This window comes from Sesamum indicum, linkage group LG8, assembly GCF_000512975.1.
Source record: "Sesamum indicum cultivar Zhongzhi No. 13 linkage group LG8, S_indicum_v1.0, whole genome shotgun sequence".
Classification (NCBI taxonomy): Eukaryota; Viridiplantae; Streptophyta; class Magnoliopsida; order Lamiales; family Pedaliaceae; genus Sesamum; species Sesamum indicum.
The window spans coordinates 21,058,451-21,077,134 of record NC_026152.1 but is presented as its reverse complement, the minus strand read 5'-3'; the positions used below and the strand labels follow the sequence as shown (position 1 = coordinate 21,077,134).

General features: G+C 36.4%; 3 protein-coding genes across 7 annotated transcripts; 2 read left to right on the top strand and 1 right to left on the bottom strand.

The window, feature by feature from the left end:
• On the bottom strand, window positions 262-3,013 carry LOC105169801 (trafficking protein particle complex subunit 2-like protein). Its single transcript, XM_011090321.2, has 5 exons — window positions 2,815-3,013; window positions 2,609-2,705; window positions 1,541-1,619; window positions 1,352-1,433; window positions 262-652 (listed from the first exon to the last, which is right to left on the bottom strand). The coding sequence occupies exons 1-5, from the start codon at window positions 2,845-2,847 to the stop codon at window positions 512-514; spliced, it is 432 nt and encodes a 143-aa protein (XP_011088623.1). The 5' UTR covers window positions 2,848-3,013; the 3' UTR covers window positions 262-511.
• On the top strand, window positions 5,556-13,146 carry LOC105169800 (probable ubiquitin-conjugating enzyme E2 23). 3 transcript variants are annotated; one of them, XM_011090318.2, is made up of 8 exons: window positions 5,556-5,713; window positions 7,002-9,020; window positions 9,460-9,597; window positions 10,378-10,866; window positions 11,046-11,115; window positions 11,211-11,350; window positions 11,542-11,853; window positions 12,369-13,145. In XM_011090318.2, the coding sequence occupies exons 2-8, from the start codon at window positions 7,002-7,004 to the stop codon at window positions 12,618-12,620; spliced, it is 3,420 nt and encodes a 1,139-aa protein (XP_011088620.1). In that variant the 5' UTR covers window positions 5,556-5,713; the 3' UTR covers window positions 12,621-13,145. The 3 variants fall into 3 exon arrangements, with proteins under 3 accessions (XP_011088620.1, XP_020551811.1, XP_011088621.1); XM_011090319.2 differs by having other exon boundaries at window positions 5,566-5,713; window positions 6,999-9,020; window positions 12,369-13,146; XM_020696152.1 differs by lacking the exon at window positions 12,369-13,145 and having other exon boundaries at window positions 11,633-11,847.
• Window positions 15,356-18,114, top strand: LOC105169798 (pre-mRNA-splicing factor syf2). Of its 3 annotated transcripts, none has more exons than XM_011090315.2 (6): window positions 15,356-15,492; window positions 15,627-15,797; window positions 16,009-16,208; window positions 16,325-16,565; window positions 17,358-17,494; window positions 17,581-18,114. In XM_011090315.2, exons 2-6 carry the CDS (start codon window positions 15,674-15,676, stop codon window positions 17,806-17,808), a joined length of 930 nt encoding a protein of 309 aa, XP_011088617.1. In that variant the 5' UTR covers window positions 15,356-15,492; window positions 15,627-15,673; the 3' UTR covers window positions 17,809-18,114. The 3 variants fall into 3 exon arrangements, with proteins under 3 accessions (XP_011088617.1, XP_011088618.1, XP_011088619.1); XM_011090316.2 differs by having other exon boundaries at window positions 15,372-15,524; XM_011090317.2 differs by having other exon boundaries at window positions 15,375-15,461.

Sequence of the window (18,684 nt, the reverse complement as noted above, 5' to 3'; positions counted from 1 at the left end):
CATCTTTCTGCAACTGGAACAACCTCGATTGTGCTAGCTTCAGGAGGTAAAATGAAATCTACCCATTTATAAGACTAGTAGAGGGCAAGTTCTACTCTGGAAGACCACAAACAGCATGTCCAAAGTGGTATATACATGAAGCAGCAAACATTCTTGTCTATCAGCTAAGTGAATCGGAACGAGCTAATTCTCTCAAGTCATTTTGCGACTTGTGCAACATGAACTTTTGACATCCACATGTTGTCATTATATCTCCACAGATGAGCATAAAATATTGTTTTTGGATTTACTATCTACAAAATACTACATGTGTACACTTGTTCATATGAATATTGAAAGATCTTGATAAGAAAAATACAGATATACAAACAGTCCTCGTGTATGATCATGCTCACAATAAGGTGGTAGCTTCTACAATTTGTGGTCATCTTGAGAATCTAGATACATGTCAACAAAATGCAAAGCAACAGAGAAGCTTAAGGCTCAACACAATGATTACAGGTTTCAACTCTCAGACAGCTGAGCTTAGTCCAAAGGACTTGACAATTGCACTGACTCTTTCAGCGAAAACTTTGGAAGTTATCTTTTTACCTGGAACATGAAATGGATTTGAAACTGCATCAACATATGCAGCATGGAACCTCCTGAAAAACTGTAGCAATTTCAAAAAAGCAGAACAAAGTTAGATGCCATTTTATGGATGCTGAACGGGTCTGCGAAGTAGCAATCTAAATGAAAAGAGGGGAGAAAAAAAAGAATCATCATCGTCATCAAAGTAGTGTTAGAAACTTATAAACAACATATTTTTCGCATCTTAAACTGAACTTTGCACCTGGTGTCAAAATTTTCAGATCAATGCTAGATTGAGAAAATACTAGAATGCGGTAAAGACACAACATGATGGATGTTACATATCTACTGAATTTCTATAAGCAAGAGAAATAATCTTTTTAGTGTTTCAGATATAAATCCAGTATTGCCTGACACACGTTCAGATGTTTTATAAGAAATTAGTTGTAGATTACATATGATGATCAAGTTTTCAGGCGAAATTCCAGATAAACCAAGGGAAATGCTTAGAGTCACTGCTATTAAGTGGATCATCAACATGGGTACTAGTCTCTTGCAAAGTAATTTTTAGGACCCAAATGCAACAAGAAAGAGAATAAAATCTCTCAAAAATACAATTATGATACTTAAGCCAATGTTTACAAGAGCTCTACCAAAGTTAGAAAGCTCAAAATGGTATGCACTAGCCACTAGGCAACACGCGAGTATGAGAGTGCGTCTCCAACGTGCAAAATGGTTAACACAATTTTAAGACAAGGCACGTCTTCATGTCTACACTTACATTTCTCACATCTGCATCCCGGACATCAAGATCCGTTGTTACCAATATGAACTTCACCTTGGTATTGGTTAAGTACCCATACCTGAAAGCATTAGATCATGAGCTCCAAAGAGCAGTTACTAGAGTAAAATGAAGCAAAGCCATATTCATGTTCCCCACAGTACAGAAAAGGAGACTCTTCATACTTACACTTTATAGTTTTCAGTTGGGTATAGCAAACCAAGAAATGTCTCGTTCAGTGTCGGGCCAGACTTTTTCGGGTTGTTCACTGATGAAAGAAAAATTGTCAAAGAAACAAATTTGTTCAATCATACACAGCAGGAACAAGGTCTAGGAAGCGCTAGAACACTATTGATTTACATTAAGCATACCAACTATAAGCTGACAAGAGAAAATAAAGAGAAAAATAATACAACATACACAAAGTGCTATGTCATAGTTGGATGCACTCTTCTACTACACTCTACCAAGTTACCTCTAAAATGAAATTTCAAAGGGTCAAGTCCTGTTCAATAACCTCACGTTATGTGATCTAAGGCTGCCCCATCTTCCTCCAATTCTACTGCTATAATGAATTCAATCAATTTCATAATCAATGGATCTAATAGTCTCCTGAAGATATGTCTATATCATGTCAAATAATCCTTCATCAACTTATCTTGGATGGCCATGACTTAACCAACTTTGCATACACTCCTTGCTAAATCCTTTTTGTTGCGACATATTCCAGGATAAGCTTCTCAAGCAGCTCATTACTGAGGAAATATTCTTATACATATGCTCAAAAATCATGATTTTGTATGTATGGTATTTCTCAGACTCATAGATCCATAAGCATGCTAGATCCCAATTATTTCCAAAGCTTGTCGGGAAAACAAACAGAGCAATTCAACCAAAAATAGATGCTAATATATTCTAACGTTGCAAATGTCATCCTTAAACTGATAAATCTTGTTCTCATCCCTTAAATTATTTTCATTTAGTTTAGTTTTGATCTCATTGAAGTGCCAGTGGTAGCGCGAACAGTATCTGAGCCTTTCAAGGCTTCCACAGATCCCAGCATGCTCGTAGTTTAGGGCTGAAAAGTATTCCAACCGTACTATTCGGTACCTCGCAACTAACCTAATAGGAGTAGTTCACAACTGAAATCTGTTGGAATTTTAGTCTCTTCAACTAATTTATGCAACTAACTACCGCTCATCCATAGAATTACTAGCGCAATAAGCAAAAGCAAAAGGATCTAACAAAATAGTTCACCTCTTTCATCAACGACATCTAGAGAGCAATGAACAATGTGATGAAGCTTGAGTGCATCATCTGCCTCGGTAAAACTCTGTATGTAGAGCGGATTGTTCTGCCAATTGCACGAGATTCAACCAAAATCACTCCAACTATTTGCACCAAATCTATTGTAAAATACTGATCGGTGTCGGTCTGTATACAGTAGGGAGAAGGAGGAGTACCTGGTGGCCAACGACGGCGATGCAGACGATCATGTCTCCAGGCACAGATGAGCAAGACGCGATTCTCCTGTATAGGAAAAATTACGAAATAGGGGTGACTTGGGCTTACTGATCACATTTCTTTGCTAAATTCAAAGGCCCTTGTTAAATTCTTCCATGTTGGTGAAATTTGAAAACTTTGTCATTATATTTAAATGATGAATTTGGATTTGCATACAAAATTTTGAGAAATAATTTGAGTTACAGAAGTTGTACCTTTTTCTTTTCCATTGTCTTAAGAAACCATTTTACTTTGTTTCCTAATTATTATTCAAACTTCCATCTACTAATTTTTTAATTTGGGGAATTGACTATTTATCGGTATGGTATTGAATGTTATTGTTACATTGATTGACAAAAATATAGGGTTAATTATTTTTTTATTACAAAAAAATAAATAAAATAAAATTGCGGTTTCTAACCGCATCTCGATTTAAAAAATATTTTTTTTAAAAAAAAAATATTACGTTTCGATTTGAAATCACGACTTAAAGAATTTTTTTATTTTTTTTAATTCGTTTAATTAAATTTTGTATAAATTAATTACAATGAAGTATACAATTTCAAATGTAAAAAATGTCCACTCGTTCCACAATTGCGTCTGTGGCGTTGACGCCGAGGTCTTCTTATTTTCTCGCTCACATTTTGCATTGGCTCATTTTGCACCTCATTATCCACTGGACCGACTTGATGTTGTTGCAGAACTAGACTCCACATTGTCACGATATACACTAAACGATGGAAATGGAATTGGTGAATGTTGTATCATGGTGCATATGATCAATTATTACTGTAGATGGGATCCATTTATACACAAAGTATAAGCACCAAATGTTGATTGTTGCTGCCATGGATGGAAATCAACAAGTACTCCCTCTTGCTTTTACAATTGTCGGTAAATAATCATATTCATTTAAAGTAGTTTCTTAGACAATTGAGCATACATATTATACGAGGACGACGTGGTATCTGTCTTATTTCTGACCGCCATCTGGTATCATTAAAGTTGTACGTGAAAGTTCGAATTTCGTGCCATCTAACGGCGTGCACCGATATTACTTGAGGCATGTATGTTCCAATTTCAACAATCAATTCAAAAATGTAGTGTTGAAGGATTATTGTTGGAGAGCTGACTCTGAATATCAGATCAGAAAAATCGAATTATGGAAGAGATAAAGAGCCAGAAACTAGCCGCGTTTGAGTATTTAGATTAGATTAATAAGGAAAAATGGACAACATCTCATGATGGTAGATGACGATGCGATATTTTGATGACAAATATATTAGAATGCATAAATAGAGTATTAAAAGGGGTTCGCCGCCGTTGACAGCAATTGTTGAGATGATGCTTCAACGAACTGTCCATTATTTTCGTGAGAGGTTGGCAAAATGTACTGTAATGTTAGTCAATAACCAACTGTGGACGGATTTTGCATATAAAATGTTTACATGTCGGCAACAAAATTCTATTGAGTATACCGTCACCAAATACCATCAGTTCCAACAGTCCGCCTCGATTGTTACAAGACGTCACAGTGGACATGGACTCAATACCCATGTTGTCAAAATTGCGAACCGAGAATGTTTTTGCGGCAAGTAGACTCAATTTGGTATTCCTTGCAGTCACATTCAAAAAGTATGCGCTGCATACATAATTAATGCTGCATCAATAGTGAATGGTTATTATAATATAATGGCTTACAAGAATACATATTTCAAGTCATTTGAGCCTGTGTATTCCAAGATTACTGGGATGTATCGGGATTTGAGTTGGTACACGATACTACTATTCGCATCTCTTCACGGCCTGGTCGAAATCAAACATCACATATTCACAATGAGATGATTGAGCGCAAACGCGTACAAGGCAACAAGCCCAACAAAGAAATTTTTCTACACAATCAAATGTGCCGGTGCTGGATTGTCAAAAATAATTGTATACTTCATTGTATTTTTTACAATCGTACAAAAAAATATAAATTAATATATTCGTATACTTAATTATAATTTTTTAAATTAATATAATTTTAATATTATATTTTTTTGACTTTAATATGTTGTTAAAAATTAATTAAATAAATTAAAAAAATAAAAAAAATTTCTCAAGTCGTGATTGCAAATCACGACACCAAAATCGCGACTTGGCAATTTTTTTTAAAAAAAATTATTTTTTAATTCGAGTCGCAGTTTCTGTATTATTATTAATATATTTAAAAAAATTATATTCATATACTTAATTTATTTTTTTGTAATAAAAAAATTAATCCCAAAAATATATATTTAAACACATAGATTTGGGATATAAGAAAGAGTATTATAATAACAAACAAATAAAGACTGAGCGTTTGAACTCTAAAATGTAAAAACAATGAGCCACAATTTAAAAATCCATATGAGAAATATGGATGAGAGTTCACATCAATTGGTGTAAATCGTTAACGCTTTTTGGAAAGTTAAAAAAATAAGAACAAAAGAAGAAGGCGTGTTGACATCGAAAACACTTATACGGCACGCAATGACAAAAGTGCCCTTGACCTCTCCGCTACAACTACAAGCCCACAGCTTATAATCTATTCTCTGGGACATCACATGTACATACACATATTTATACATACATAATTACACATACCTGCTGTATAAATAATACACATGTATATACACATATTTATACATACATAATTACACATACCTGCTGTTCAGGCCGTCACCTTATTTTGTTTTATTTTTTTTTCCTTTTTTAAAACATTTGATTTCACGATCATCATCATCAATAGAATAAAGGCAGAGAGCCCTTTGATTCATAAATTTCAATCAGCTCTCGCTTTTCTATCTGTTTTCCGCCTTCTGATTTCGCTCGTAGGTAAGGAATATCATTTCTCCAATCGATATGTTGTTATTCATTTGTTCGTCTTAAAAGTATTGTAAATCATTTCTCTTTATCGGCTTGTCCATGAATTGTCTTGCATAACAATTGATATGATCTTGTTTTGGCACATTTTTATTTGTTAGCTCGTTCTTTAGCTACGTCGAGTTTCAACGAATGATGGGTTTGGAGCTGTTCTTGGGTTTTAATTCTATTGTTCTGTTACTTTTCGTAGTCTGTGAATTTTTCCTTTTTAAAATTTGACCAGCTGATATGGTGTGCTTCATTGTTATAATAGAGTAATCTTGAAGCAATTATGAGATGTGGGGGAGCCTCGATTAATATAGGTGTTGGGATTCGATAGGATGACTATGTAATTGGGTGAAGTGAACTAAAAATCATGCGGTGCAGTTTTTGAAAGCTTTCTTTCAATGTGCTGCTATACTTGAGTTCTTTTGATATTCTTAGTTCTTGGTTGGCTGAGTCTCAACAAGAGGTTCCATGGAGCTGGAGATCATTCTGGGTTCCGTAGTTATTCATGAATACAGTGCTATAGATAGGCGTAATTATGGTTGGAAGAAGGTTATTCTGTGATGCACTTGTACTCATGGCATGATTATTGTTGCTTAGTTTAGCAGCAAAACATCACTATTATAGGAGAACCAGATAACATATTTTGCCACGACAAGCTGATCTTACTTTTACATGGGGCGAGTAGGAATGGTATATTTGAAAGAGTTGTTTGACAGATATAAGTTCATTTATATGCACTAGGCTCTTCTTTTTGAAAGTTTAACTCGTTGAAGAAGATTTTTTATGTTTATTCTATTCGGCAATGAAATAGGACTTGTGTAAAATTTCTTTAAATTCAGCCCGATCCAACTCTCAGTTTCCCTGCTACTGCCAGTATGTTGTCAAACCACTTGATATTATAATGTTGATCATTTATTAAGTATTATATGGATCTACATGGATATCAGGGTTGTGATGTTGAACATTTGTCTGCATTTGGGTTCCATATGGGCATTCGTTAAACATAGTAGGATCTCCTAGATTGGAAACAGATAGAGAGAAACTGGCAGATTAGATAAAGTTAATGGAACTTTCCACCAAATATTTTACTACGTATCTCAAGAACATGAGAACCGAAGAAAGGGTTGGACAGTGTGGTGGACTAAGATACTGTATAATATAACTCATTAACTATAGGATAATCAAAATTTGTTAAATGGGGTAATAGCCATCTCTCTCATGATTTTCTAAATGTCTCCTATGTGCTTAGCAGATGGAATCTGGGCAAGGTGCTGATGCTTCTGATGTTGATGAACCTACAACTACTAGTGAGAATGCCACCTCAAAACAAGGTGATTCATCATCACATGGGCCAACTATAGATCCAATTTCGAGAGATGAAAATAAACTCGGCGAGATTCTCAGGAACTTACAGAATGTGTCATATATTTACAGACAAGATGTTGTGAGAAGCAAAACTAACAATAAGACTGGGATTGTGTCTGAAGTTGCCGGTGATTCAGATTCTGAAAGCAGCATAACCGATGATGAAGATGAGGATGAGGGTGAAAAAGATAATGAGACTGGTTGCAATGACGAAGGTGATGTGGAAAACAAAGGCGATTCTGATAGGAATGCTGCTGAAAATACTGATGGCAATGGCTCCAAGCACACTTCACTTACCGCTGACCAAGTTAGAGTGCTTTGGATGGATGAGTCAGAAACTACAGAAAGTATTGATGATGTAACAGTTGTTGATAGAGGATATTTACATGGGGATTATGTTACTGCTGCCTCTGATCCAACGGGTCAAATTGGTATTGTGGTTGATGTCAATATTACAGTCGATCTATTAACACATGATGGGTCTATTGTGAAGGATAAACCATCTAGAGACTTGAAGCGCATTAGAGATTTCACTGTCGGCGATCATGTTGTGCTTGGGCCATGGTTAGGTAGAATTGAAGATGTTTTCGATAATGTTACTGTTCTGTTTGATGATGGTTCTGTCTGCAAAGTCATGAAAGCTGATCCATTGCGTCTCAAACCAGTTGGAAAGAACATCCTTGAAGATGGACATTTTCCATATTATCCAGGCCAACGTGTGAAGGCAAGCTCTTCATCAGTTTTCAAGAATTCCAGGTGGTTATCTGGATTGTGGAAAGCTAACCGACTGGAAGGTACAGTGATCAAAGTCACAGTAGGATCATTGTTCATTTACTGGATTGCTTCTGCTGGGTATGGACCTGACTCAGCTACTACTCCAGCAGAAGAGCAGACTCCTAAAAATTTAAAATTGTTGTCTTGTTTCACTCATACAAATTGGCAATTAGGTGATTGGTGCCTCCTGCCATCATTGGGGTCGACACCCATGCCCTTAGACAAGGGAGTACCCAAATCAGAATCTCATGATTGTGTTAAGGACGAACCTGAATCTACTGAAACAGGTGATGAGTCTGATGCTGAAGTGACTACTACCGAGGAATCAACTGGGTATAACAGATTGACCGGAAATGATTCAGAGGCTTCTTCTATTAAGAACGATCCTGCAGCTAGTTTAGGCGGCAGTTCAGTGTCAGATTCAAAGGGAACTGCACATGAGAGCTGGCCTCTACACCGTAAGAAGATCCGTAAAGTTGTAGTCAGAAAGGACAAGAAAGCCCGAAAGAAAGTAGAAAACTTTGAAAGAGCCCTTTTAATTATCAATACAAAGACAAAAGTTGATGTTGCTTGGCAGGATGGAACGATAGGACGAGATCTAGATTCGACATCTTTGATTCCCATTGATAGTCCTGGGGATCATGAGTTTGTCGCTGAACAGTATGTAGTGGAGAAGGCTGCTGATGACAGTAATGATGGCGTAGAGATCAGACGTGTTGGTGTTGTAAAAAGTGTTAATGCAAAAGATCGGACAGCATGTGTCCGGTGGTTGAAGCCTGTTGCAAGGGCAGAGGACCCTAGAGAATTTGATAAAGAGGAAGTGGTTAGTGCATATGAGCTAGAGGGGCATCCGGACTATGATTATTGTTATGGAGATGTAGTTGTTCGGCTGTCCCCTGTTTCATTACCAACCAAAATGAATTCTTTTGTGCACTCAATTGAAGATACACCACTTATGAGTCCAGATGAGTCCAAACCTGACATAGGAAAGCATCATCAAAGTAAGAGCATAGAAAATACATCTGCACGTGACATGTCTATCGAATTTTCAGATCTTTCTTGGGTTGGAAATATCACTGGACTGAAAGATGGTGACATAGAAGTCACATGGGCTGATGGGATAGTATCCACGGTAATTCTTCTGCAGGCCTCGTGAATTATTATTTCTTTTTTACATTTGAATTAGGGCAGTGATCTTTTTACCATAACTCTGCTTTCCCCATCATTTTATTATATATTCCTTCTCATTTTATTTGAAAGCTGGAGAGTATGTATATGTGAGTGCTTCTCTTCATCGAATTATTATTATCAATATAGGTTTAGATACAATTGTCCAGTAGCACAGATTTGGAGCTTCATGATATGTCTGATTTTTAGGTTCCAAACATTTATCTATTTGCATCCTTCCACCCCAAGTAACGATTTTGCAAGAGAGAACTGACTATGAAACTATGTTATTCTGTTTTTTTTACTCTTTGTAATAACTTCACTTCTGTATAAGAATTTCCAATAATTGTTGCTTTTCCTTTCTGTAATTACATTTCAGTTAAAAATCTCTGTTGTTAAACCAGGTTGGTCCTCAAGCAATATATGTTGTTGGTCGTGATGATGAAGAATCCATTGCAGCTGGAAGTTATCCTAGTGATGATGCGGCTAGCTGGGAAACTGTTGAAGATGACACCATAGAGACTGTTAATAATGTACAGGAGGTAAACGGTTAGAGCAATGTAATTGATGAGATGGGTCAATTTAGTTTGTCTTTCGTCTTTTACTTCATCATGTCTACTCAAACTTTTGTTTAGAGGTTCTGCTGGATGCTTTGTGGTGTATGTGAAAAGATCTTAGTTACTGGATTACCATCAACGAGAAGGAATAGATTTATTAAAGTTACCCTCACATTTTCATGACGAGAAACATTGTTGTACCCTTTCTGTTTAGTATATGACAAACCTTGATAGAGCTTCAGTGAAGCTGCTTTTGTGCTGCTTGAATAGCTTGGTTTTGATGCATATTATCCCTAGAAACTTAGGAGAAAAGCTTATCAAATTAACTTAAGAAAAATGTGTCTGGTAGGACCTCATTGCGAATGTAAATGATGTGGAAAAGGCTGAAAGTGTAGCACTTATTCAGAATCTCTTGTCCTGAATTTGTATTAGGCAAATGCTATATTTTTTATTTCTTAAAACTAAAGTTCATCCATATGTAGTAGAAATTGCGGCATGATGGTTCATAATAGAGTACTAATGATAATCCATGTAACCAGAATTTCTTTCATAGTGAAACTTGCTTATCATACTCAGTACTAACTTCTCTATATTTTGTGTAGTATCGGTTTTTTAGTATCAAAACTGTCATATCATATATCTCAAAGACCATTAAACACATGCTTAATCTTGAAGCATATTGTTTTTTAGCACTTTATTATTTTATATCTCTATAGAGTTGCTCTCTATTTCTTTGATACAGTGGATATGCATATTTGAATCTAGGACCACGGGACAATTGATGCTAGTCACATCATGGATGAGATTGAAGATAGTGACATTTCGGCAGAAAATTCTGGAAACAATGGAGCTCTTTCAATACCCCTTGCTGCTCTTGGTTTTATGACCAGACTGGCCTTTGGTATATTTTCAAATAGAAAAAAGCAGTCTGATTCATTGGATTTAGATACTAAAAGTGAAGATGTTCATCAATCCAATGAATTGGTTTTTAGTAAAGATTCTCTCGGTGAATCCAGCTCCCAGAAACCTAATGATGTTGAGTATCAACTTTCGGAGCTGCCAACTAATTCTGAAGGAGAGGAACATGATGTTACTGAGGCTGTTGATTTGTTAGAAGGTGTTGAAACTGTGTGTAACTTAAGACCACCAGAATCAGATGGTGCTCCTCCTTGTGATGAGTTTATTTCAACATTTAAAGGCTTTGATATTGTCCGAGATCCTACTGACCATTACTTTCTTAGCGCACTCGGGCAGGTCAGTTTTTTTCATTAGTTTCTAGGACTCCTCTGGTATCAGGAAAAAAAGTTATGCATCTGAGTTATTTCTATGCTCCTCTTTGATATCTCTTATGTTTGTCCATTAGTCACTAATAAATCATGTTCCGTTGTTTTATGGGGCATGCATGTGTAACTGAGTACTTTACCAAATTACAGAATAATGCTCCCAGGAAGTGGCTCAAGAAAGTTCAACGAGATTGGGACATTCTTCAAAATAACCTGCCTGGTATACTCTTGCTAGGACCCTAATTCTCTGATATTTTAATTCTTGTGATCGTACTATCAAAAGATGTGATAATAAGATAAAAGACTCTTGAACAGAGGGGATATACGTACGTGTCTATGAAGATAGAATGGATCTTTTGAGGGCTGTCATAGTTGGAGCTTATGGGACACCTTACCAGGATGGCCTTTTCTTCTTTGATTTTCTCCTTCCGCCTGAATATCCGGATGTTCCACCTGTAAGAAATCTCGGTTTTTTTTTCTTTCTTCTCTCTCTCTGTGGGGTTGTTTGGGCTATTGTTCTTCAAAAGCTTGAGAGCTAGTTTCATTTGTATCTTTAATCTTTTGTGTCTCATATGCACAAAAATTCTTAGAATTATCTTTCATTGGATGCAATGAAATATTGAAAGAAAACATCTCTTATTTGCAGTCAGTATACTATCATTCTGGAGGGTGGCGAATAAATCCAAATTTATATGAGGAAGGAAAAGTATGTCTCAGTCTTTTGAATACATGGACAGGTAGAGGAAACGAGGTGTGGGATCCTTCAAGCTCAAGCATTCTTCAAGTACTCGTTTCACTTCAGGGGCTTGTACTAAATTCCAAGCCGTATTTTAATGAAGCTGGGTATGATAAACAAGTTGGGACGGCGGAAGGGGAGAAAAATTCATTGTCCTACAATGAGAATACATTTTTATTGAACTGTAAGACGATGATGTATCTGATGCGAAAACCTCCAAAGGTGATTAAGTAAAAAATTTGCTATTCTTCCTATGTGGTCAACACTTAAGTGATACTTGTTCCAAATTTGAGTTATCTTTGTTCATTTATCATCTTAGTTTTTGTTGAATGCCTGTTGTTTCGAATCTTTTCTTTTCTTTTGCGTTGGGGGTTACTGGGCATTTGTTACGGTGTGGCAATAGGCTTGAGACATTCATATTTTTCTCTTACCATACCTGGTTGGCTGAATGCTAACCACTTCAGTATGTTGAGAATAGTTACTTTGGCATCAAAAGAAGTGTCTTGTGAAAGTTTATTAAAACTGTAATAGGAGACTAACACGGTTTCATATTTCAGAATATGACATTTATTGCTTCAATCATTTTCCATATTTTTCTCATATTTCTCTAGCATAAAATGTTTATAGTCCTGTCACTTGGAAGATATCTTAAATGCAGTTTTCTCGGAGTGAAATGCTGCAACTTATATTATGCATGGACTAATTTCCTTGTATTGTAATGACCCAATTGGTTTCAGGACTTTAAAGAACTTGTCAACGAGCACTTCCGGAGGCGTGGTTATTTTATTCTCAAGGCTTGTGATGCTTATATGAAAGGACACCTGATTGGCTCGCTCACAAAGGATGCCTCTATTAGCACTGATAATAATGCCAACTCAAACTCAGTTGGTTTCAAACTTATGCTTGCTAAAGTTGTACCACGACTTTTCTCTGCTCTAAATGAAGTTGGTGCTGATTGCCAGGAATTTACGCATCTGATACAGTCATAGCAGTGATCTTAAGGACCGTAAGTGCATCATAAACTATCTGAGGAACACACATTTTTATGTCATTGAGTTGGTAGAAATTTTGCGTACTCCCAATATAAAGACACTCGAAGCTTCGAAGAAGTTGAGCCTTGGATTGGATCATGAATGCTGTATTCCAGGGAATTTGTACTCTAATTGGGACATTGGACGGTACATTCTCATGCTGGATACTTTACCTTCAGAAGTCCGGATTAACATTACATAGATTTTACTTAGTCAACTGTAAATTTTATGAACTGACGGAAGGAAAACGGCTGGTGGTTGAGAATTCTGAACTCAGGTTCGGGCAGGACTTCTGCTCTCTTTCTTTCTTTTTCTTTTTTTTTTTTATATATTTTTTTTCATTTGTTTATTTGGCATTTTTTCCCCTGCCTTTGAAGTTGGGCAGTTGATATTTTCCTTCACCATTCATCTCTTCCTTTTTCTTGAGGGTAGATGGATGAAATTTTGTTGTATTATTCAGATATTTCATTCATTGCAGCTTTTGTTTTGTTTAACATATTATACAAAAAACAGAAAATTTCTCCATCAACCGAATGCTCATGTATCTTCATGTTACATCAGTCGGAAACACTAAGTGCGTGTAAGAATATTTCCAAATGATGGATGTTCGTTCCCTTTCCTTGTGCTGAGTGATGTATTTGAAAACTGATGGCACTCCTCTCAAATGCTGTGCGCATCATAGCAAGGAAAATTTTCTTAGTTCCCGCAAGAATATGTCTCTGCACTACTGACCATATTTAAGCTCAGCATTGAGAATGAGTTTTTGGTGTCGAGCCATAGACTAGGCCCGAAAACTTGCATACGAGAATTTCAAGGGGCTGATTGTTGGATGGTTCATGGATGTGTCACAAAGTCGCAGACAAAGGGTCTCTTGTAATTTGCTGGAAGCTGCTGAGATCCGTCTGAAGATTTGCATCAGATAGAAAAGAGTGATGGAATTTCTTGGATCCCACGTGACGAGAAACTGAAACTTGAGTCTGTATAACCTGAATTACCTAAACTTGCATTCTCTTTTACAAAACTTTCCCACTGGGTTTTGATAAAGTTTATGACTTGATCATCTTCAGGAACCAGGAAATTTTGTAACCCAACTAATGTCTAGTACTAGTGTTTTCTGTTTTCCAAGCAATACATAGATTTTATGCATTACATACTCTTTTAGTTGCAAATAATTGGACTAATACAAGAGGCAGTGCGACCAAAACCCTGGTACCAAGTAATTCCTACGAAATCAATCAAGACATCAACACTTCATCTTGACTCTAAGAGGGTGGATTAATACACAAACGTTTACTCCACGGAGGATTCAGAAGGATTTGAGGCTTACTTCTGATGCATTTGAATGTGAGTTGCATGAGAAGTGTAACCATCTGGAGTGGTTCGACAATAAAACCTCTGCATGAATTCTGCGAAAATAGAAATACAATCATGATCACCTGCATTAAAATGCTGACTCTTACTATTTTCATGGATGTTGAGGCAGAAGGGCTTATGCCGAATCCAGTTTTATAGAAGGAGTATGCTCTGACTCAATAGTGGTGCAAGAAACAGCAAAAGAAGAAGCAGGAAAAAGCATTCGTTCTCCGTGCTTTTCAATATGTAGTTCCAGCACAAATGCTATTGATCAACTCAAGAGACCTACAAACAGATCCAGGAAACAAAGTCTTAGTTAACTTTCTCGTTGTGAAACGAAGTGGATTGGTAGAGACTGTACATTACCTATGATCATCATACAACTTCCAAAGCACAATCTTATCCCAGCACTTATCTCCCACTAGGGGGCCTAAGCCTCTGGAGAAACTTTTGGCAAGCATGTTTCCTGAAAAATACAGAAACTGGTAGTGTATGATAATTGAAGTTTTCAAGTACAAACAAGAAAAAAGAGCAGTTGTGTACGTCAGTTAAGAGACCAATTAAGAGTCCGTTGTTTCAGACAAAAACAGTAGCAAGTAATGGTATATATGTTCTACCTTTCTTGTTTTGAAATGGGCCTGATTCTCTACCTCTCATGGCTCAACAAGAATCGATGGGGGCATCAGATAGAAGAAAAAAACAAAAGAAGAGTAGAAATTGTGAAAGATGTTGAGAAATTTGAGTTGATAGTGATGCTTAACTGATGCCAAATCCTTAATGTTGTCATTGCATGAATCATCATTCCATATCTGGGACTGGGAGAAAAATATTTTGTTACTTGTTCTTGACATTTCGATCCAAGAAGAAATCAGAAGTAAGCTGAAAGATGTGTCTCCTTTATTCTCTGTATACTAATGTTAGTAGGTGAAAAGATGAAAGACAAAAATGCAACTCAAATTTCTCTGTCTTTTTTCTTCTATTTTTTAAATTAGGGAAGCAAAACGATTTTTTTTTTTTATCCAATTCGAATTTGGACAAACTAAACTATTACAGAGCAAGATTGATAAATGTATTATGTAATTAATCATTAACAATCACATCGCAATGTATATTACATTTATAATATAATTAATTCACGCTCGGTCAAACTCAATCTAAATTAGAATCTCCCATAATCTAATACGAGTTAGTAGTGGCCCAAGTAGATTATTATATAGTAGTCTTTGAGACCCATATGATGGGACTCGATGGGCCAATCAGATGGGCCTTTAGGTTCTATCATAGTTGGCCCATACCTCTTTTACGGCCCAAGATTTCCTCCCTCAACTTTAAAAGCTGTCTACAATTCGTTGCTCCGGGAGAAATCCCCAATTATTTCTTAAAATCTGCTCGAATTTGTGGAAGCCCTAAAGCCTCGCGCTCTCAATTTCGATCGCCCGCTGCAGAGTTATTACTTTTTCTGAAGTCTAATCGAGTTGTAATTGTTCTACGCAGGCGCTTTTTCTTCTCGTTCGTTGTTTCTGTTTTATTCGTCTTCTACCTAAGTTAGGCTTAGGTTTGCATAATTTGTATCCTTCATTACTTAATTTTATATACTTCTCTATGTTGCAGGAACCATTCTACTTCAAGTTTTAACGGAGATCAGGGAAAAAAAACGTATGGCTGAAGAAGGGAGAGTGCATCCAGATTGCAGAAACGCATCGAATCCGTATCATGAATGTAGTGACTACTGCTTCAAGATTATTGCTGAAGCAAAGAAGAAAACAAATAAGAGCGATACAGGTTTGTATTCTTTTTTATGCCTGTGTTTCTAGTGTTTTTTGAAGTTGTTGCTGGGGAACTTTTTTTCTTTTTCAGTTTTCGGGTTTAGATCGCTCCATGCTTGGTGCTGATATTCATTTATATATGATATGTGCATAATTAAGATAAGGTTTTTGTGTTGGTCAGTTTGTATATGGCAAGGTGAGTAGTCGTTTTCCATTTAATGTGATAGGATTGCAAGGCAATGAGAGTAATGTACAGCCAAATATAGTTACCGCTCCCAATCAGCAAGAAGACGAGAATGATGGAAGTGATGGCTCTAAAGAGCATTCTGATGAGGAGGCTGGCGTGGATGGTGATGATGGTGGGGCACAGACTCTTGCTAATCTTACAGGGAGGCAGAAGAAATTGTTTGAGTTGAGGATGAAGATGGTAAGGTGGATCAGCATTTAAAACACAATGCAGATAAACAGTTTTCTTCTTCATGCACGGGGACATGAACAGATTTGTTGCTCTTTATAATGTATCTATTTTCCTTATTCATGCAGAATGCGGCAAGAAAAGCCAATCAGACTGCCATGGTTGCAGAGAAGAAAAAAATGGAAGCTCCAGTCGAATCTAGAGGAATTTCCAAGCAAAAATGGCTTGAGGAGAGGAAGAAGAAAATTGGAAAACTTCTCGAGGCCAATGGCTTAGATATGAGCAAAGCATATATGCTTGATACACAGGAGATGGCAGAGTCGAAGTATAAGAAATGGGAGAAGGAGCCTGCTCCTGCTGGTTGGGATGGTAGGTGGCCATCTTCTGTTGTTTTTGATATCTTATTTCTGTTGGTCATTTCATGCTTATGTTAGCTGTCTCTAGCATCCATTTCATGCTCATGCTTAAATTCTAAAATCATATATTTATGAAACAATGTTATATGTGAATGAATTAATACATTAAAGTATTCTTTAACTATTTGGTGGTTTTGTGTTGTCATTTTTGCAATTGTATGAAATACTTGCAAGCCTCTTCATACCTTCTGCTGGGTGCACAAATATCATTTAAAATTTCAATGCATGGCTATACTACTGCCTATGCAATATGCCCATGCTTTATACACATGAACAGCCATCAACAGTAGTACAGCTTAGTTTGGGAAAACCATGTTTCCCATATGTTGGAAGCTTTTACTGTGGTCCTGAACTTTATATCGAGAACCTTATTTTTTATTCACTTTTGTAGTAATTATGAGTTTGATTCAATGAATAAATGTCCATTTGTTACTTGTTTGCTTCTCTAACAAATTGTGTTAATCCTATGAAGATCAATGTCAACCAAATGTTATTATTTATCTCTCAGTCAGCCTCTTGTAGTTATGTTGTGCTTCATACGTACCATTACCCTCTTGTTTCTCCTATTTATTTATTTTTTTCTTTTTTTGGATGTCATGGATGAAAATATAGCCTTAGGAATTATGTAAATATTTGTTTTTACTCTCTGGTCACTGAGAATTTTAAGCTAATTTCTGTTTTGTAAGTTTATTCTGTTACCTTTAATGCATCATTTCTTCAGACAGTTAACCTCATCTTTTTGCAGTTTTCAATCAAAAAACTTTGTATAATGCATACAAGAAAAGGACGAAGAATGTTGAAGTAGACCATGACGAGTACAACCGAATGAAAGAAGCGGATCCAGAATTCTATCGAGAGGCTTCAAGTCTTCAATATGGAAAAGTTAGTAGTAGCACATAGTGAGGCGAATCCTATTTCACTTTGCGGCTTTTAATTGGAAATATTCTCATGTTATTGTAATTGAACAGGCGCCAAATATCTCAGAGGAGAAGATTGACAAAATGGTGAAAGAGCTCAAGGACAGAGAGGAGAAGTCAAGGTCCTTCAGTAGGAGGAGAAAGTACCGTGAAGAAAAGGATATCGATTCAATCAATGACCGTAATGAGCATTTCAACAAAAAGATTGAGCGGGCCTTTGGGAAATACACTCTGGAGATCAAGAACAACCTTGAGAGAGGAACTGCTTTGCCAGACTAAGGTAGTACTGAATTGCTGCACCTCCGAACTGCACTTGTATCCTAGAAGGCAACTTATCCTTTTACATTTGCTTTGTGTTGTCCCTGTTTCTTCCATTGGTGTTTACTGGACTAGGAGGAAGATGTAAAATATGATTTAGAAATTTTGACGCACAAGTGTAAAGTTATTGTTTACATATGCCATTTCTGTTAGTCCAGTGTGTCCTCAGAATAACAGATTGGTCCCTGATAGAAGCATCTGGTTGCATTGGCAATACACTGCTCTGGGACAAGAAAATTCTTGGATGAAGATAATTTTTTAGTACTAGATACGTCACCTAGTTGTAAATCAGGGGGTTTAAGGAATGGGGAGGGAATGGAAATTGTGTTTGGTGAGGTTGGACTAGTCACCAATTCGTTCTGATATCTGATCACTCTAAACTTCATCCTTGTGATATTAATGCATCCGGCCCGATCCTTGCCAATGACAAATTCAATGTGTACGGAACAAATACAACAGAATTACGTAAGTGGTCACCTTCAACTTTGAATTGAATTTTCTATTTCAATTCATTTTATATCTTCTATTTCATTTTATATATATATGTGTGTGTGTCACATGTACAAACATGATGTTGTCAATCTTATTTAAGGAAAACTTTTACACGTATGATGTGTGCATGTGAAACAAAATACAAGATGCAAAGAAATTTAAAAAATTAGTCTTCCCAAACAAAAGAATAAACATACAAATAGAAGAAAGGCTTAGTCCCGGAAAAAAGAATGAAGGTAGCCTATTACAAGATGCAACCATATTTATGTTTGGAATTATTGTAACTCTTCATCTTGGTTGGAGATGAAAGAATTGGAGTTGGAGGTACCCCACCCACTTCACTAG